This window comes from Musca domestica, unplaced genomic scaffold (genome assembly GCF_030504385.1).
Source record: "Musca domestica strain aabys unplaced genomic scaffold, Musca_domestica.polishedcontigs.V.1.1 31, whole genome shotgun sequence".
NCBI lineage: Eukaryota > Metazoa > Arthropoda > Insecta > Diptera > Muscidae > Musca > Musca domestica.
The window spans coordinates 3031820-3053931 of record NW_026712309.1 but is presented as its reverse complement, the minus strand read 5'-3'; the positions used below and the strand labels follow the sequence as shown (position 1 = coordinate 3053931).

The window sequence follows — 22112 nt, the reverse complement described above, 5'->3', positions numbered from 1 at the left end:
CATATCATAAAAACCTCGTCGTTCAGAAAACATATAAAAATCTATTTATTTTCGAATAAAAAAAAACATTTAAAAATTTTTTGAAAAATACCTGTATTATTCTACCATGTATGGTCTGTTCCAGAACAGAAATTGTTACTGCGACAAAGGATTTACTCTTTACGTTATCAAAATTTGCAAAACTAGTAGTTCCTTGCAGGTTCTGGCAATAATAAACTATATGAAGTTTAAAATTTTTTAATTTAATTTTTTTTTTTATTTTGAAAAAAAAAAAAAAAAGAAATAGTTTCGGTTATGTACGAACCGATTGAAAAATGCTTAAAATATGTTATAAATACATGCTATTTTTATTTTAATTATCATTTAACATGACCGGCAAGTTCACCATGTCAATAATAGAGCTATTGACTTGTGTGTATTTACAAGCTTCTATATCCGTTTACCGTAATCATGCAACGTAAATCGTACAAAGATACAAATAATTGGACACATGTATCTGCATGTACGTTTAAGAGTTTGAGTACAAAGCTCGGACTTGTATGTCTCTCCTGATGTGTCATACATCAAAATTTAATTATTGAATACAATAAAACACCTACACCCAGCTAACCTCCCGCCCAAGGGTGGGATGATATAAAAGAACATACGATAAGTTGTAAGTATCTCGTATGACAAACAAACACTGATGGACGAAAGTTCAAGTCCATAAAATGTATTTAAATTTTATTTTTTTATAAAAATATTTATTTTTACTTTATTTATTTGCATAACTTTTCGTATATTGCAGGAGGAGCAAGAATGTGATTGTTTTTACTACGATAACCGATTATCCTTTTATGATATCGAACAAAAATTGCAAATCTAGTAGATTCTTACAGGTTCTAGAACATAGCATTTGTGACATTTTTGGAAGAGAGTAGCGAAAAAAATTTGACGAAACTAGCTTTTCTTCTCAGCAAACTTTGTACGTGTAAATAGGGATTAATTGACTCCTAGAGGAAATTAATTGATTTGTCTCAACGAAATAGTTTGTAGCCCCTATATTGAAACAATACACGCAAATTTTCGTATTCTATTACAAATAAAAAATAAATAAAAAGGAAGAATTTCCTATTTTAAAAATTTCTTATTAAAAAAAATATAAAATAAAAATTATTTCTAATTGCGTACACAAGAGGGAAAATCATCTGATAATTAACAAGTTAAAAAGCTGTAAGTTTGGCTGGGCCGAACTTTGAATACCCTCCAGCGCTTGGAACGAATTTGGCAATTTTCAAAAAATAAAATCCGTTAAAAATTCTGTTAAGATTTCAAAAATACAAAATGTAGCCGTTATATTAAGGTCTATACGACGACGTGGACTTGCATAGACAACTTTTGTCATAAGCCATTACAATATTCAAATGCGAAACTAGAAAAAATATTCGGTGAATAATGTAGCTAAAATCATCAAAATACCTGTACGGATAATTTTCTCTCATAGTCTGCAGTATTCATTACGAACTTCAAATACGAAATTTGAAACAATTCCGGTGAATAATGTTGCTAAAATCAGCAAAATAAGGAATATCGGGAGGTACCCTTATTTGGGGGCTATACGAAGGCGTGGACCTGCACAGACAATTTTCTGTCTTAGGCTTTAGTATTCATTGCGAACTTCAAATACCAAATTTGAACCAATTTCAGTAAATAATGTCGCTAAAATCATCAAAATAACGAATATCGTGCCGTTATATGGAGGCCATACGAAGGCGTGGACCTGCACGGACAATTTTCTGCCATAGGCTGTAGTATCCATTATAAACTTCAAATACCAAATTTGAAACATTTCCGGTGAATAATGTCGCCTAAACCGTAAAAATACGGAAAATAGGGAGGTTTCTTACATGACACAGATCTGGGGTTGTTAGGTTATGCAATTTTCAAATAAGTTGTAGTCAATAATTTATCATTCAAAATGTTTAATTCCAAAATTGGTTTGACAGTTCATTGTCCCAGCAGCTGTGTCGATGCGGATACTTGTATTATTCTACCATGCCGTCTGATAATGCCTTATACTCTCAGGAATAGATCTGTCAAAATGTGTCTTTTGGGAAACTCTAGTGTCCTAATTCACTCAACGAAAATTAGGTACAAATACACGTTGAATCATGATGTTGTTCAATATAAACATTGCAATATTAAGGTAGAGTTTGCCTCGAAATATTGCAAAAACACAATGTTATTACACATGTTTGCCTCCTACTGTATACGCGTGCTCGTAACCTCATCTCCTTAGTCTCTCGTAAAGATTGTATGAATGAAAACGAATGACATTATTCAACCTGTCTAGCTATTGAACATTTAATTGTGCAACAAAAGCACAATTAGATGCATTCTTCTTACTATGGAAGCCGACTACACCGGAATCAACAATCTCATCGGGAACAAAGATTAAGAGATAGAAGAAAGAGATAGCACTATAAATGGTAAATATGTAATTTAGTTTTAGTTTGTGAGAGAAATATCCCTCCCCCCAAAACAGCATTTACTGTAATACAATTCTTTGTAAAGACTGCTGCAACATCTTGGGAGCAGTCACCACCGACAAACATTCAATTAGTGGGTCAAGTAGGCAAAAAATAAGATATAACCGCCAATAAAATACAAAACAAAAAACAGAAAGATCAGCTGATGTAAATTGTGTTATAACATAAATCAAATACATGTATTGCTGAAATAGTGTTTGTGGTCTGAAATATTAAATTACCGGCAGTAATCGGTAGTTATACAATTAAGCAAGTCAATCATAGGAAAAATACGTATGTGGTTGCTATTCCGGGGAAGTTCGCGTTTACTTTTTACTGATGGTGTTATATTTCGATTATTTGCCGTCGCTTAAGCAGTGATTCGCTTCAATTGCATTCATAGGAAATGGACTTTGTATTTAAACTATGACGTTTTGCATTTATTGTAATAAATAGTATAATTTATAATTAACCATTTTTTGAACAAAGTTCAACGTGTAGAATGTAAATATTAAAAAACATTAAATGACAAATTTTCTTTGACAGCTCATTGTCCCAGCAACTGTGTCGATGCGACTACCTGTATTCTTCTACCATGAGCACGACCATTGGGTGGTTTAAGTTTTATTTTCAAAATCGACTTCCACATAAATTTAAACGTTATAATCTTAAGAATGAATTTAAATTTATTTTATATTTATTAAAACAATAAAAATATTCACACCTTAGTCTTAATGAAGTAAGTCGGTAGCTTTATTCTATCCATGGCAAAACAATCGATTTAGAGTCATTTGCTAAATCGAATATGGCAACCCTTTGTCAGCGAACTCAACCTTGTCAATTTCTACATAATGCTAAGTTCACATGGTACGTGATTCGCTCTCTATTTCTTGTTCGACCATTATTTAAGAAATATCTACTTAATTCCCAACACAAAATTAGCTGAGCCAACAAAGATTTTTGTTCTTTGTTCCATTCAAATCGCTCTCAGAACTAAGATGAAATGTGTGCCGTCCTTAACAAATGAGAGCATTTATCGAAAAAATAAATTATGACATTTAAAAATTGAAAATAGAAAACTTTAATGAAATTTAAAAAAAATTTGGGAAGACTGAAAGTTATGAATGAAAACTACAATGTTGAATGGCGTATGTACATTCAAACCAAAGTAAATTTTGTTTTCTTTCTCATCCGAGGTGCGCATTTTGTCCACGAGTTGAAGAAAACTGCAAACAAAAGAGGCAATATTTTCAAGATGTTTGTATCGACAGAAAAAATGTTTGACAAGTGTCTCTAAGGCTCTATCACACGATATGTTTTTATACCCTTCATCGTAGTATGGAGGGTATATTAAGCAGCACAACATTCTATGTCGATTAGCGATGACCATACGCCCGTCCGTCTGTGGAAATCACTCAAGCTTTCGAACGAAACGAAATAGGTTGATACAATTTTACTCTATTGTATATTATGCCTTAAGGACTTTTGGTATTGAAAATGACCCATTAGTAGGTCCACGTTTTGGTATAGCCCCATATAATTGTAACTCCCTATTTTCGACATTTTGGTAATTTGAGCGACATTATTTACCGGAAATGTTTCAAATTTGGTATTTGAAGTTTGTAATGGATACTACAGTCTTTGGCAGAAAATTGCCTGTGCAGGTCCACGTCTTCGTATAGCCCTCATATAACGGTACCTCTTGATATTCGTTATTTTGATGATTTTAGCAACATTATTCACCGGAATTGTTTTAAATTTAGTATTTGAAGTTTGTAATGGATGCTACAGCCTATGACAGAAAATTATCTGTGCAGGTCCAGGTCTTCGCATAGCCCCCATATAACGTCAGCTCCCGATATTCGGTATTTTTATGATTTTAGCTACCTTATTCAAAAATGTTTACAAGTTTCGCATTTGAATAATGTAATGGCTTACGACAAAAGCTTGATTGCCTATGCATATCCACGTCGTCGTATAGACCCTAATATAACGGCTTCATTATACCCTCCACCTTGGAAAGGAGGGTATATTAACTTTGTCATTCCGTTTGTAACATCCCTAAATATTCGTTTTAGACCCCATAAAGTATATATATTCATAATCAGCATAAAATTCTAAGTCGATTTAACGATGTCCGTCTGTCTGTCTGTCTGTCCGTCTGTCTGTTGAAATCACGATACAGCCCACATTATTTGACGTAGAGCTCCAAAATTTAGCAGAGCTATTTGCATTGTGTCTAGGATGGTTGGTATTGAAAATGAGATATATCGATCCACGTTCTGGTATAGTCCCCATATAACGGTACCTCCCGATATTCGGTATTTTGATGATTTATGCCACATTTTTTCACGGATTTGTCTTAAAATTGGTATTTGTAGGTCATAGCGGGTCCCTGAGCGTGTGGCAAAACATTGCATGTATAGGTCCACGTTGTGGTATAGCCCCCTTATAAAGGTACCTCCCGATATTTAGTATATTAGTTTTTTTTACCACATTTTTTCACCGATTTGTCTAAAAATTGGTATTTGTGGGTCATAATGGCTTCCAGCTCCGGTGGCGGAACATTGCATGTATGGGTCCATAATTTGGTATAGTCCCCATATAACGGTACCTCCCGATATTCGGTATTTTGATGATTTATGCCACATTTTTTCACGGATTTGTCTTAAAATTGGTATTTGTAGGTCATAGCGGGTCCCTGAGCGTATGGCAAAACATTGCATGTATAGGTCCACGTTGTGGTATAGCTCCCATATAAAGGTACCTCCCGATATTTAGTATTTTAGTTTTTTACCACATTTTTTCACGGATTTGTCTGAAAATCGGCATTTGTTGGTCATAATGGGTTCCAGCTCCGGTGGCGAAACATTGTAATTATAGGTCCACGTTTTGGTATAGCCCCCATATAACGGTACCTCCCCATAATCGGCATTTTAATGGTTTTTGCCACATTTCTTCTAATGTTTCTTTTACCCTAAGGTGGAGGGTATTAAAAGTTTGGCCCGGTTGAACTTAATGTTTTTTTACTTGTTTGGTATTTTTAAGTTTTCAACAGACTTTTTAACGGACACGACTGATGCAATGGTTGCATCAACGCTTGGGAACATTGATATGTTAACCCTTTCAGTGTTAATGAACATTTTTGTCGAGATAAAAATCTGAAATTCCGTACTAATTTACTAAAATGTGCTCAGAAATTCGAAAACGAAACTAATAGAATAGAACTGCAATATTTTTAAATAGCGAACGTGTCTGTTATTAAAAAATATAAAAAATAACGGTTCGTAAGAAAAACAAAAAATGGCAAAGAAAGAGAGTACTTTTAAATGTCAAATATATTTGACAAAAACACTGAAAGGGTTAAACATGTTAAAATGTTTTGACAAAAATAAGTTGATTTTTATGTGTTTTCTCATACGACACAAATGGAAGGTTTTTATGATATGCATTTTTCAACAATTCGTACAATTTTCAATAAATTTTCATTCAACATTTTAAGTCGAAAATTTGTTTGACATTCATTGTCTCAGCAGCTGTGTTGATACGACAATCTGTATTCTTCTACCATATAAATTGACCTAGATTTTATGATTTCTATCTATTGATGGTTTAAACGTCAATTCGTTGTAGGGATCTCTAGGTATGTATATTAGGCGTAAAAGTTACACAAATCCATGGTAGAAGAATGTAGGTGGACGCATAGTCACAGCTGTTGGGACAATGAACTGTCAAACAAATTTTGGAATTGAAAATGTTGAATGAAAAACTATTGAAATTTGTAAAAATTGTTGAAAACGCATGTTATAATAACCTCCGAATGACGTCGTATAGGAAAACATATAAAAATCAACTTATGTTTGAAAAGACATTTAAAATTTGTTGACATATCAACGTTCCCAAGCGTTGATGCATCTACCTGCATTCTTCTACCATGCACAAATCTATTGGGGATTTCTTGTGAAATACGGGAAGCTACAAATAATTGGTTGTTAAAACTATTTCACAAATTTGTAATATATTTAATAAATTAAATTTTTAATTTAATAACTTTGACCATTATAACGATGTCATTGTTTATAACTAAAACTATGACAAAAGCCCAAATGAAAATGAAATTTAAATTGAAACCATGTTTTGAACGACTTTGCCATGGGCATATTAATGAGCTATTGTGTGTGTGTGTGCATGTGCTTTTCTATGCTTCCGAGTGACCGACTATTGTCTTACTTTGGCATGCCTTGGTGCGTGTAAAAGTGGAAGAATGATGGGCCTGCTTGACTGACAGCTTGGCTTGGTTAATGACTGGCCTGGTGTTTGTGCGCGCCAAAGAGCACAAACACCAATTTCAAAGTCAAGGTAAACCGATCATCGTCACTGGTTTTGTTTATAACTAGGAAGTAAATTCGGTAACTAAGTATATGGTGTGGTGTATTGGATCGTGTTCACGTACAAACTACCTCGTAATTGTTTTAATTAATAAACATAGCTATATGCTTTACGTATGGAAGTGTTTGGATATCTAGTGCACATAAATACGCGTTTGTGTCGTCGACATGTCAATGATCCCATGTTTTGACTTTGTGCGAAAAATCTTTGGATCGACATGGTTTTTGTATAAACAAAGCTTATTTGCATACAAATATGTGTTATACGGAATTAAAGTCATTGTTTAAAAAAGTGTGCAACAAAATATATGATCCATTAGTGAAAATGCAATAAAGCTCCTTTACTGTTCTAAAACACCTTTGTCTAAAAAGAAATTTGAAATTTTCTATGCAAAAAAAGCTTTCTTTGTCATTTTTGTAGGCAATATCTTATACATAATGATCTATTCTGTTTGTAATGGATGAATTATATGAACTGAGTCATAATGTTTATATCCGACAATAATTTTCAGGGTCAATAGTAACATTATGTATGCAAAGCTCATACTTTATAGATAATTCGATAATTCTACTGTAGCCAGCTAGGCAGTAGCTACTACTGACCTACAGAAAGAACAATGTTCTAAACAAAAACAACAACTGAAAATACGCTGGTGTTGCCAATTGTTGGTATTACCTCAAGGTTCATTTGATTTTGAAATTCATTTCAGATATGACATGACTTTAAAGGAGGGAAATTTGATCGTTTTAGAGACTAAAGAAAATAATCGAAATTATAGTAGAATGAGAAGAGGAAATTTAAAAAATATTATAATATCAAATTCTGTTAAAAATGCAATGGTGACTTAGTTCATGTGTCCATTGAAAACACACACAAGTATTTACTTCTTAGGTGAAGGAGATGAGTCGTCATGCGCTTTAAGGTGTTTTAAGGCAAGTTCAAATGAAAATATGTATTTTGGCAGCTAGTGTGATGATCAGCTGTTCTTGAAGGGGCTCTTATGATATTTCATGGTCGAAAACAGGGCACATTGATCTTATACCCATTAAAAATAGCTGATCATAACATTATTTACAAAAATAATTTTCCATATGAATTCAAAGTGTTAAAATTGTTTTCCTGAACATGCGACATAAATTTTGGTTTAAATTATATTTCTTAGACACTAATGGTAAAATTAAGAAGGTAAAGTCATTTCATCAAAGCATATCGATCTCTGCATTTTTTGTAATTTGCTTTGTCAAATTGAATTGCATAGAAAATAGGTTCCCATCTCTGATTTGTGTATATACAGTGCACTTATATTTAATAATTGTAAATATATGATTGTATTTTACATTATCTTCTTTATTCTACCATGTTCCCATGGTAGAAGAATACAGGTAGTCGCATCGACACAGCTGCTGAGACAATGCACTGTCAAACCAATTTCGGAATTGAAAATTTTGTATGATTGTAGTATTAATATTAAAAAGTATTTAAAGAATCTCTTATAAATTTCAATTTTGTATTGGCCTTAGACAATTACGCAAATACAAAAGCAAAAATAAATATTTCATTAATTAGCGCTAAACTCTTGCACATGACGATCATGTACATATTTTTAAAGAAATTGAATTTGTGTACGTCGCTGTTCAAATAAATAAATTTTAAAAGTTCATTAACAATGTTAAGTGTGCATTGACAATAAAAATACACCAACTGCCTTTTTGGTTAACATATTAAATAAATGCACATATCTAGTTTTGAACGATTAAAATTTTAGACGTTAAACGTAGGAGTTTTGTAGAATAACGAAGAAATGCTAATAATTGTTATACTTCTGATATAGTAGATATTCCAGCAGGTTACAATGTAAATGAATGACAGTAAACTATGTCCAAAAATAATAGCATTGTTATCCAATGTAAATATACCATAACGACCTTTAGATCCCTGAAAATATTTACAATGTATTTTGTTCCCTTTTCCAACACTGTTGTTGTTAGTACGCAAGGAAAGCCAACAAAGGTAGATGCAAATTGAATGCAAGGCAGTCGCATGGCATTTCCCTAAACAAAAGGGAGGCTGACTCACAGTCTTACTTTAAAATACTTAAAAAATTAAAATAATAGAAAAACAAAATGGCGGAAGGGACACCGTTTTACAATTGATAAAGTGTTTAGTGAAAGTAACTTCCAGCAACATAAGGGGGGATAGATTGCCATTGCATAAGCAATCACTAAAGTTGAAAAATATTGATTGCAACACAAAATACGATAGCAACTCGTTTACGTTTCCATTTTATAATGTTTCAGCAATTTTGAAGCTGGAGTTTCCCAGTTCGCAGCAATCCAAAGAATTTCCAGTAAAATATGGTCTTCTCCATTATTCACTGTATTACATTGCATAATGCATATAAAAATTCCTAAATGATTGCAAAGTATTAATATGCAAAAAGTTACTACAGATACATTTGGTAGTTACTTTTTTAATACAATCTCGGTTTAAGTACTGTATTGATACACTGTTAATATACGTTTAGAAAGTCATCCACGCACATATAAATGGCTAACAAAGTCCAAAATGACTTGCACATGATATAAAGAAAAATTATAAAAGCCCAAAACACAGATAACAGAAAGTTATGAAAACGAGTTTTTATATGAAATTAAACCGGCCAGTTTTTTAATTATTTTTTTTTAATCTAGATATTCAACTCTTGCAAAATTTTTGAATGATGTAAACACAAAACTTGAATTGAAGTGTAGCCGATAAATAAAGAATACGGGATAGATTAGAAAAGTGTTTAAAGATCAAATCGAGTTGTGACGTTTGAATGCACATGTGTCGTATTTTCAAATGCGTCACATCTCTAAATGAATCAAATCAAATCAAAGAAAATGGAGGTTGATATAGGCTCCGTTCCTGAACCTGGAAGAACGATGATTTACCATACAAAAATTAAATTAACTCAAAACTTGGATTTATTTAACATCAAATATTAAATCGAAATATTTTGGCATACAACACTGTTTTTTGCTCCTAAAAATGCAACTATGGCAGTATGTGCCAAAATAGTCAATTCCATAGCGTATACGTCACGTAAATCTTATTTATAAATTCAGTGGATATTATTCGACGTTTGGAATTGACATTTGAGATCGAGTGAATTTTGTGAATCGTGAAAAAATTCCAATGTATATGAAAATATTGTTGCAGGCATTCGTAGACTTCAAGTGATCATATTTTTTTTATTAAAATCGAAATTTTCATGTGATCGTTGTAATTCTTCAAACGAATAGATTTTTTTTATTTTATGTTCCGTCATTGGCAAATTTATATTTTGTAGTTCTTCCTTAAATATGGACGTACAGCTGGCAAGATTTTAGCATTAATTTCCGACCAAATATTTTGATATTTTCACGCCTTTTAGAGATTATAAAAGTCAAGGAAGAATATAATCTAAAAAAGAAAACTAAATTATAAGTCTGATAAGTCATGTAAGACTTAATTATGGAATTGTTGAATTTTGTTTTGCGTTGCCTCATTTTCATTAAATTCATTGAGAGGTTTTATGAAATAACTACTATTAAATTTAAAAAATTGATAGGTTTTTTGACGTTTTCATGAAATTGATCGTGTGTTGTATAGCCACCATATAACGGTACCTGCCTTCATTCGGTATTTTGATGATTTTAGCGATATTATTAACCGGAAACGATTTCAATTAATATGCTAGCAATTTCTAAAATAGTACCAAAGAAAATGGACTCATTTACAAAAATAATCCACTCAACCCAAATAATTTCTTATCTGTTATTTAACTCGATTCTTGATAGCCATTAAACATATCTTTAATCGATTTATGACAAATAACAGCGTTTATTGAGCAAATTTTCTTATCATCCTAAGAATGCTAACACAAATCCATAGTGCAGAGACCATTTACGTCTGCCCAACATGGAAAGTAATGCCTTGACTTGAGCACTTTGCAACAAAAATGTGTTTGCAGGTGGTGAAAAAATCATTTTTTATGATTAGATAAATAAATTCATTTGTCATAAATCATATTCTTTTCAAATCGTATTATGTGCGTTGCAGTAGACTGGTCAAAATCCAAGAGATTTACATGCATCGAATCTTATCATTGTTTATTAATCGCCATTGGGACTATTGAACTTTGTAATGGACAAAAATTGAAAGTGATATGATCGTATTTGAAAGTGATTTTCATGTAGTGCTCATCCACATTCATTTGATAATCAATTGAAAATGAATTTGGTATCATTGAAAAATTGAGTGAACGTTTGTATTGAAGAAAAATAATAAAAGTTATGTCATGGACAGCATTTCGACAGCTACGATAAAAATCAATAATCAGTAACTGACAACTTGTATGATGAAATCAAAACAAAGAAACAACCCTGCTTCGATTCATTGTTTTACAAAATGTTACAATTATTTCTATAGTCATAGGCATACATGTTCATTTTCTTTGTACCTTGTCCTCAATATCGACCAGATAAATAATTTTTACCTATGTGGCGTATTAAGAAGGTAACCCCATTTCAAATAACCATAAATTGCTTTGCAGTTTCTGTAAATTACCAAAAACTTGTATAGAAAACAGGTTCCTTGTGGCTATTAGATGTCATCAAATGTATTTTTAAAATATGATTGTTACCTTCTTAGTTCTATCAGGTTTACATTCAGCCTAGTCGATTCTGTGCGGTTTTTCTTTCTCTAGTACGAGTTCTTTCAAACTGTATTTTTATAAAAAGAAATCTAGTAAAAAATATTAAGTTCGGCCGGCCGAACTTTTAATACCCTCCACCTTTGGGCAATGAATTTTTTTTTATAAAAGAATTTGAATTCCATCGTGTTCCACTTTAAACTACAAAGACCGTTTGGATAATGCTGTTGAATTTTTTAAAGAACCATAAAGTAAATGAGGCCGTTATATGGGGGCCATACAAAAACGGGAACCTCTATAGACAATTTTATACTTCAGGATTGTTATCTACCAAATTTTCTTAAATACCAAATTTGAAAAAAAAAAAAAAAAAATGTTTGTAAATGTGACTAGAATTATCAAAATACCGAATATCGGTGGGTATCGTTATATGTACGCTTTAGAAAAACTTGGACCTAAATATTCAATGTTCTGCCACCGAAGATAAAACCCATTTTGAACTACAAATACCAATTTTTAGACAAAACCGTGGAAAAAAGTGGCAAATAAATTCAAAATACTGAATATCCGGAGGTAGCATTATGTGGGGACTTATATGTACTATGTTCCACCACCGGAACTAGAACCCATTACCACTTACATATACCAATTTTTAGACAAATCCGTGAAAATATGTGTCGAAAATCATCAAAATACCGAATATCGGGAGGTACCGTTAAATGGAAGCAGTACGAAAACGTGGACCTATACATACAATGGAGCTAAAACCCATTATGACCTACAAATACCAATTTTTAGAGAAATCCGTGGAAAAAGTTGGCAAAAAAAAAAATAAATATCGGGAGGTACCGTTATATGGCCGCTATAGAAAAGTGTAGAACTGTACAAAGAATAAATTCAAAATACTGAATATCCGGAGGTAGCATTATGTGGGGACTTATATGTACTATGTTCCACCACCGGAACTAGAACCCATTACCACTTACATATACCAATTTTTAGACAAATCCGTGAAAATATGTGTCGAAAATCATCAAAATACCGAATATCGGGAGGTACCGTTACATGGAAGCAGTACGAAAACGTGGACCTATACATACAATGGAGCTAAAACCCATTATGACCTACAAATACCAATTTTTAGAGAAATCCGTGGAAAAAGTTGGCAAAAAAAAAATAAATATCGGGAGGTACCGTTATATGGCCGCTATAGAAAAGTGTAGAACTGTACAAAGAATGTTCTGCTACCAAAGCTAGAAGTCACTAAGACCTACAAATACCAACTTTTAGACAAATCCGTAAAAAATGTGGCGAAAATCTTCGGGAGGTACCGTTACCGTGGAACGATATATCTCATTTTCAATACCAGCCATTCTAGACACAATACTAATTGTTCTGCAAAATTTTGAAGCTCTACGTCAAATAATGTGGTCGTTATGGGGCCTACCACGAAGATTTTGGGATTTTGCAAACGGAATAAAAAGCGTTCATGATCGTATTTTCAAATTTCTATGTTGCCCCACAAACTTAACAACAAACAAAACATATGTTCGAATCATAGTATTGTAAATTTATTTAAGTTGTTTAATTTTTATGAAAAAAAATGCTCTTCGAATTTGCAACAAAAATTGGTTACACAAGGTACGAAAAAGACCCATCAGCGTTGCCATCTTCGCAAATTATGGCTCTTCAAATTTGCACAAAAAATAGCTTACACAAGGTACAAAAAGGCCCATCGACGCGTTGCCATCTTGGCAAATTATGGCTCTATTGTTTATGATTGGATATTCATAATTGAAGCAGTAGTTATTCTATAATACAGTATTTTATTTTTTTTATTTGTGGGGAGAATGGGAATGGGGGAGAATTAAAATTGAAAACAAAAATGTAGGATTGAAACTAACTAGTGTGCGGGCTTTTATGTGTCCCTCATATTTGCTTTGGCGCAAAACAACTCATCTCCTTCGCATTATTTAGCGAAAATAAACTTCTAAATTGATTTTACAAGTAGTATACGCAATTTCAACTCACAATTCTTCTGGATGCATTTGATAATAACTAGATTGCGTTTAACTAAACAAGTTGTAAGTTAAAATAAAAAAGTTAAATATTATTTGTTCCTATTCTGTCCAAAGACTAACGAATGTCTTTATTTCAACGGCGCTTGGTAGTTAGAGTAGTTGTCTGCCAGCGTTTTTGGTATTACATAAATCGAAAGTTAGAATTATTAGCTGTTGAAAAAATGAACAACGGCTCCATAGTTGATAGCTAAAGCCTCAAAAAGATCTTATTTTCTTTCGGCCTTTTAAATACCAAAAACATTTGCTTAATGATTTTACTGCAATTCGAATGCTGTCGAACGGAAACAACTATTGAAAGTATGTCAAACTGGTTTCCAGTTTTGTCGTATTAAGTATGGCCAAAACTCTAAACAAGATTTCGGTTATTGCTTCTAGCGCTTTGGTGTACCAACGACCTTGGTTGGCATGTAGATTGTCTATGTTTTTTAAATTCATGTTTATTTAAATGATATTCTGAGACGAAGATATTTCTAGAATTTAAGGCTAAAATGTGAATTCAAATTAAAACCATTTTTCAATACATTAATTTCCAGGTTTTGTTTTTTTTTTTAAATTATTATTATAAATAAAGTAGAAATAACTTACATGATTTACACGTTATTTACTAAATTTGTGGAGAAGCTTAATTTTGATTCTGGCATAAAAAGTTTTGTATTCAGTTTCCCACCTATTATAGAATTAAGAAGGTTGCCTCATTTTAAATAAGCATATCTAGATCAGTATTTTCTGTAGTTTTCTGTATTAAACTTTGATTTGTAAATATCCAATGATTTATGAATGTAGAATATTTACTTTCGTTTGAATGCACATACGCCATTTAACATTATATCGTGCATTCATAATTTTCAGTCTTCGTGAAAAATTTTAAAATTTCATTAAATTATTCTATTTTGAATTGTCATAATTTATTTTTTTCGATAAATGCTCTCATTTGTTAGGGATGGCACACATTTGTGAGTGATTGGGATGGATGCCAATATTTGGAAGTAGCAGGCAAACCTTTGAAGAAGACCACTGGAAAAAAATATGTTTTATGCCATGTTTACGTTAGAACTTTTTGCAGGGTTAACCTACTTCAAGAGGATTTATTTAAATTATTAGTAATCGATATGACAATTTTAATACAAATCTAGTGGGTTAACCCATTTATATGTAAACGTACTGTTAAGTTCAATATCATGGGTCCTTCTTCTTGCACAATTGCAGGGCGGAAAAAAGTAAGTCAGAAAACTAGGTTTACGATCTATTTGCCTGACCGGCATTATTATTTACAGACTTGGGCTGATCTAATGTCTCGCACAATAAAGAAAATAACGGAAAATAAAAAAGGAATCAAGAAACAGGTGGCGGTTTATACCGAGTTGAGTGTCTGACGGAGCTTGAAACAACAAACAAATTCTAAGCACCTCTTAAATGCCTCCGTGGTACATTTTGAAGCTCCTCCACGTCATCTATAAAATATTATTCAACAGAAATATTAATTTTTTTTAACACAAATAAATTGAACACATTCACTGGGAAACTCGGAATATTATTTTGTTTGTTTATTTACAATTTGTTTTTATTTTTTGCAACTGAACTGTCAGTTTAGACAGAGCCAGCTGACGTATGGTTGTATTTTTTACAGCTTTTCACGTTTAAATCTGCCGTTTTGGCGCTTTTTTTAAATTTCCCTAGTAATTTTTCAAAGGTATATTTAGCAACACTGAGTCACGTAAGGCTATGCGAAAGAACGAAGGAATGTTAGTGCAACGCATTCGGATACGAAAGTGAGTGACTAGCTTTCGTTCGCACAAATTTTCTTTCGATATCGTGGAACACGATGCTAGTTAAGCTTTGTATTGCTCTCTTTCATATATCTTCTAAAAATGGTATTGTAAACCCTCTTTTGTGTTACGATATGTTTTCAGTTCTTTTAGGGAGTAAAAGAATGCTGTATTTTGTTTGGAAAAGTATAATAATTAGTACAGCCTCGTACATCACCCTTTTTTCGATGCAACAACAATTTAAAAATATGATTTGTTTAGAGTTTGTAAAGTAATATGTGACATACTGTAGATATTTACAATGATATAAATTGGCAAATGCATTTTTTTGAAAATAATCTTAATAATACCATGTTCCCACACTCTACAATTTTTTATTTGATGTACAATCAATTTATGTAAAATTCTCATTGTTTATTCATGAATATAATCATGATTGCCATCTGTCTAATTGATAATAGAGTGTGAGAATTGAAAAAAATTGGGTGCTTTATTATGATTTCCCATTGAATAGTTTAAATTTATTTCTTTAAATTATTATTTCTTTGTATAAACCTAAATTTAAATAAAGGACATGTGGCAAATATCATAGGACGTCTATTTTAAGCGTTTTACGAAAATAAATCATTTATATTCATCCTAAAATTATCTGTTTCTTTAATGAAATCGAAAGTATTTTTATTCGACTTAAAATTATATGTTGCTTTAATGAAACCGAAAGGCCTTCTTATGGGTTTCAATTCAAAAGGTTTTTTTTTTCTTCTAATTCAAAAAATGCAGTTTTGAGTTCAGTGACTGAGTTGGTTAAAAAAAAAACTGGTCATTAGTTGTTACAAACCAATGGCCAAAAATTTTTTGTTATCTTCGTCCACAAAGCTCTTTAAGTGACCTTACAGTGACTGAAAATAATGTGATAACTTATTTCGTGACACAGATTCAGCATACATCAAATCGAAACTTGTAGAATTCAACTAACCATGAGACGATGTTGTATTTACCATGTATAGAAAATAGAAACTTAAATTCCGAAATTAAACATTAATTGTTTTGTTTTTTCTTTGAAAGAAAATCTTCTTTGATATTGTGTGGTTTTTTTTTAAGAATAAAATAATTAACGATAATCGTTTCGTTAATCAATGTTTTGCATGGTTAATGTTTTCAAGAATATTCATTAAAAGTCAAATATACGCCTTTTGTTAGTGTTAACTAACTACGAAACTCTTAAAACAATCTTATCAGCAAGTTTGGACCTGGGTATGTGATTATATTCGGCCACTTAAACTCAAAACTAAAAAATTTATGCATGACGTTCAAAGTTCAGAATTAAATTTTTACTCAAAGTAGAATAGAAAACAAAGAGTTATTTGAAACGAATTCTAGGTTTCATTCTAGCAGTCATTTTAAATCAAGAAGCTGCTCATTTGAAATCAGAATTTTTAATATTGATCAATAGCATTTTAAGCAAGTCCATGTCCAGAGACACTGATTTCCTGTATAATTTGGGTCCACAAACGATTTTCAATTTTTACTAGTTCTTTTTAACCCACTGGATTTGAATTAAAACTGTCATCTTCATTACTTAAACTTCAAATAAATTCTTTCAATGTAGGTTAACCCTACAAAAAGTTCTAACGTAAACATGGCATTAAAAGGGGTAATAACGCATTTATATTAATGAAGATCAGCCCACTGGGGTTAATAGATCACTGTGTTAACCTTGTGCGTTTAGATACATCCCGCTGCCCCAATGCCGCTTAGCTGGTGTTTGTTTACAAATATATACTCAAGAAACAGGGAATGCAATAAATAGCCAAAAATGGTGTAGGAAAAAAGCAAATATAGAGACAACAAATGTTTGAAAATATGTATTTTTATACCCTACACCACATAGTGGTAAGTGGTATGGTATGATGTCTTAGTGCATTTGTTTGTAACATGGAGAAGGAAGCGAGATAGACCCATAGTTACCTTTGAGAATCTTCATAAAACCACTTTCTGGGTCGATTTATGCATGTCCGTCCGTCCATGTATTCTTGTGAAAAAATGCAGGTCGCATTTATTATTCGATTGATTTGTTTGGCCCAAGGACGAACCGAATTGGCGATGATCGGATTAGATTTAGATATAGCTCCCATATGTCTTTAACCGATTTCGGCTTAATTGTGCACCAAATGACCAATATAAGTCCAAATGAGCGGAATTTTGGCACATCCTACCAAATTCAGTCTAGAAGCAAGTGCATCAAATTTAGTGAAAATCGGTTCAGATTTGGATATAGCTCTTATATATGTTTCATCCGATTTGAGGTTTTAAGTCCCTCCGATACGTAGTAAGCACCCCACAATAATGATATTTAGTACCAGATATCAGATACAGCCAAGAAATAGCCCTGCGAAATTTTATCAAGATCGGTTCAGATTTAGATATAGCTCCCACATATATCTTCAACCGATTTCGGGTTAATATTGCACCAAATGACTAATATCAGTCCAAAAGTCCTGAATTTTGTGTACAGTCGATCGAATTCAGTCTAGAAGCAAGTACTTCGAATTCGGTGAAATTCGGTTCAGATATAGCTACAGCTCCCATATATATGTAGGTTTCTTTTTCAATATTATAAGAATAATTTAATAAAAAATTAAATAGAGTCAATTTTGTTTTGTAAGACTTCAGTGAAAATATATTATTATTGAAAGAAAATAATGCCTATTAATATATTAACTCATTCTAAAATTGAGAAAAAATTGCAAATGAATGGGAACAACTTGTTGCATCTAATTTTGATAGAAACCGGACATAGCCTCAGAGTTGTATTTCATATGCGAATTTATATCTGGCAACCCTATTTTATGAGAGATACTTGTCATTTCTCATTCTTATCCACTCGATTAGATTTCGTAACGTAATCATAATGTTGTAGGGGGAAGATATAAATCTGTTATGTTAAATATTGATACACAAATATTTTGTCTATGATAAAAAGCTGAATTATTATGGGAAATCTCTTTCGATATAAATAACCGGATGTAGCACGTAAAACCCTAATAATTTAGTTTATCGACAAATGTTATGACAAAATGTTATTCTTCATTTTCAAATTTTTGTATGAATGCTTCCCGCCTTTTCCATCTAAACTGGGGGTTTAAGATTTTTCAAAGTTGCTGGTTGATATACTAGGAAGCCCTTTTTACTTCCTCTTATTGATATAACTGCAGATATAAGTGTAAATAAAATTATCGTTTATACGGAAACAAGTTTCATTTTCATACAACCCTCATAACCCGTATAACAGTTTTAGTTTTTACAATAATCTCTATGTTTTACTAACCTTACTCATTTGATAAGAACGAATGCTACGAACAGCTGATGGCGGAATACGGTTACAATTATCTCTCTTATCTCATAATGGGGAAAAAACTTTCACTACTATCGAACAAACGTGTTGTATTTTGTTGGTTAATTTAAAAAAAGAGGAAGACAAATATCTAAATAATGACATGAGAAAGTAAATAATTTTGTTGGTTGGTCTTTTATCTGCCCGATCGTTGTTTTTGTTGTATCCTACAAATTAAACCTATGATCTTCTTTGTTGTTTACAAGGTTAGAGTGCGTGACCGATCTGCTGGAGATCAAGAAAAGACGTTTCTTGTTGATAGCGTTGGGGATTGTTTTTGACAAACAAACAGTTTTTTTTTTTTTAATTTTTAGCTGTGTCTTTGCTTATTATACTAATGGCCTGTGCAAAAAGAAGAGGAAGCAAGTAAATAAACAAACCAGAAATGTTGTTTGCATTGAACGTTATACGGAATTCATTTGCTTTTCCTTTTTATATGTTTGTTCCATTAGCACTAAGCGATTCAAGTAAGACGTTCTGATTTTCAAATTTTGTTCGTTGCTTATTACGATTCATCGCATTAACACATTTTGCTGTTTTGTTTTCGTAAAATTCAAAATTCATTGACAAAGTCTACGAATAAGGTAAAGTAAAAATAAATAAATCAGCAAGTTATAATAAACTATGAACCTTTAAAAGCACACTCACACACACACAATCACAACACATGTGTCCCCATTTCTGGATAAGCATTTTTCAGCAGATGCTACAACCACCACCAATTCAACTAACATTGTTTAGATCTTGTAATTTTTGGTTACTCCGTTGGGAAAGTAACAACAACCATAACGGAAAAAATAAATACAAGTTTGTTTTTTCTCTTATTTTGTTTAAACAATTTTTTTAGTATAACTCACGTAATATCTCGTTTAGCTGTTGCACCGGCTATGTAAAACCATCGCCAGCCCGGTTTGGTGAGCAATATCACCAACAAAGCGACGAGGAGGGCAGGTAATCCGAATGTCCAACCCATGTAGTACCAGATAAGCGTAACAATCGCGGTTAAAATGCCGACACCAACCACACAGCTCACAACGCGCAGAAAGACTGAAGAGCTGGAATAAAATAGAAGAATATCAAACTTTGCAATATCAAACAAAACTCGAACTGAATGTATCTGACTGCGAAATGAGTCAGCTGATAAAACAAAAATGAAATGATTTTGAGTTTATTATGAGAGACAAAGGCATTGAGAGAGAGAGAGCGTGAGAGAAATACATAAACACAATAAGAACGGGCGTCAAAACACAATCGTGACGTTGTCGTTTCACGTTGAACATCAACAAAACACTGTATTATTTCGAGTCTTCTTGGTAATAAAAAATGATTAACTTGCTTGTACGATCGGAACAAAAGCTAAAGCAATAAAAATTCAATCAATAAGTCCTCTAAAATGTGACTATTTTTTCCGTTATTTATTATTGTATTCGAGCATCTAACACTTGAAAAATGCTTAGTCTAAACAAGTAATAATAAAACAGCTAAGTTCGGCTGGACCGAATTTCTAATACTCTCCACCATTTGAAAGGAACTTGAAAAATTTAACAAAAAAAAAAAAAAAAAAAAAACCAAAACTACCACTTAAATACGAAATATTTTTCCATAGGTTGTAGTACATATTTAGATTTTCCAAGACGAAATTTGAAACGATTCCGGTGAATAATATTGCTGAAATCATCAAAATACCGACTATAGGGAAGTATCGTTATAAGGGGGCTATACGAAGAAATTTTTGTCATAGGCTGTAGTACCCATTACGAACTTCAAATACGAAATTTGAAATAATTCCGGTAAATAATGTCGCTAAAATCATGAAAATACCGAATATCGGGAGGCACCGTTATATGGGAGATATACGAATACGTGGACTTGAATACAAAACATTTTGTCATAGGCTGCAGTACCCATTACGAACTTTAAATATGAAATAATTCCGGTAAATACAGGGTGAGATGAAAACTGCAACCTACTTCAGACTGCTGCCGTTTCCAAGCCACTCGCCCGACAGCTGTTAAAATTGTTCCAGTGACAGCTCATTACATTGTTTACAAGCGTACAAAAGCATTTTGGTAAGAAAAAAAGTTATTCGTTATGGAATTCCAACGTGATAGTGTGATCTCTTTATATTTGGCTGGAAAACCACAATTTCTAGCTCACATTGGCCACAAAAATCTCCGGATACCAATCCGTTGGACTATTGTGTCTGGAGTATTTTGGAAAGCAAGGTTGACACTAAAAATACCAAAGTTTCGTCACCTCAAGCAAGCGGTTTGGCGGGAATGGACCAAAATACCGCAGAGCAGCGCGTGACGGTTTCATTGGCCGTTTGAAGGTCATAATTCGTGCCAAAGGTGACCAATTCGAACATTTTTGCTTTCATCCAATAAAATTAAAAACAAAAAATGTAAAAATTATGGCGTTTGACTTTGTTGCAGTTTTTTTTTTATCTCATCCTGTATATTTTATGATATCTACGAAGAATATTTAGGGATGTTACAAACGAATTTACAAGGTTTATATACCCTCCTTTTATAGGTGATTCACAAATTAGGAAAAATAGCCCAATAAATGATTGAGACATGCGTCTTTATATACCATCAGGAAATCGTCGAATATGATTCTAAAGTAATGTAGAGGAAGACTCACATGCAATTTTTAAAAACGTGACCTCCCGTTTTTCTCCAGACAAATTCGCAATCAGAAGGATCAAAAAAGATGACGCATAGGTCGACTATATGATAACAAAGGCACAATAAGGAGGTAGAAAAGCTTTGTAAAATTACAGAAATTCAGCTCCGAGGCTATTCCCGCTTCCTGTCAGAATCAATAAAAATTGTATGCTACAAGTTGTTTTCATTTATTTAATATTTCTTCTCATTTTTAAAACATGTTTTACGTGGATTTACTTTCAAAAATATGAAAGAATGTAATTTTCTTCCAATCATTGATTATGAAAATTGTTTGTTTTTATTTTTCAAAACAATAAATACCTACACAAAAGTGGCAGAAGTCTGGCACACTAAGAAAAAAATTGTAATCAGCTGGTTGCTCCTTACTTTTTTATTGTACCATGAGGATACTCCACATCACTATATATATTTAATGTATGTATTCTTTTCAATTATATGGCAATTGTTTAGAAAATATTCTAATTTACCATATGTGGAGAAAAAATCTTTATCTATAAGTTTAAAGCGATTTACATTTCAACTCGGATGGAATTATATATTAATTAAATGAATTAAAATATAAAAGTTTTAATTATGTTATGGCAAGTTTTTGTTATAGTACTAAAAATAT

At 32.3% G+C, this 22112-nt stretch overlaps 1 protein-coding gene across 2 annotated transcripts in view; it reads right to left on the bottom strand.

Annotated features, from left to right (window-relative positions):
- Positions 1 to 22112, bottom strand: part of LOC101894323 (long-chain fatty acid transport protein 4) — a 100654-nt gene that overhangs the window by 5370 nt on the left and 73172 nt on the right. For both annotated transcript variants that reach the window (XM_005181256.4, XM_011293273.3), the window contains exon 3: positions 19670 to 19867. In XM_005181256.4, coding sequence (XP_005181313.2) covers positions 19670 to 19867 — 198 coding nt within the window. The remainder of the gene's footprint in view (positions 1 to 19669; positions 19868 to 22112) is intronic.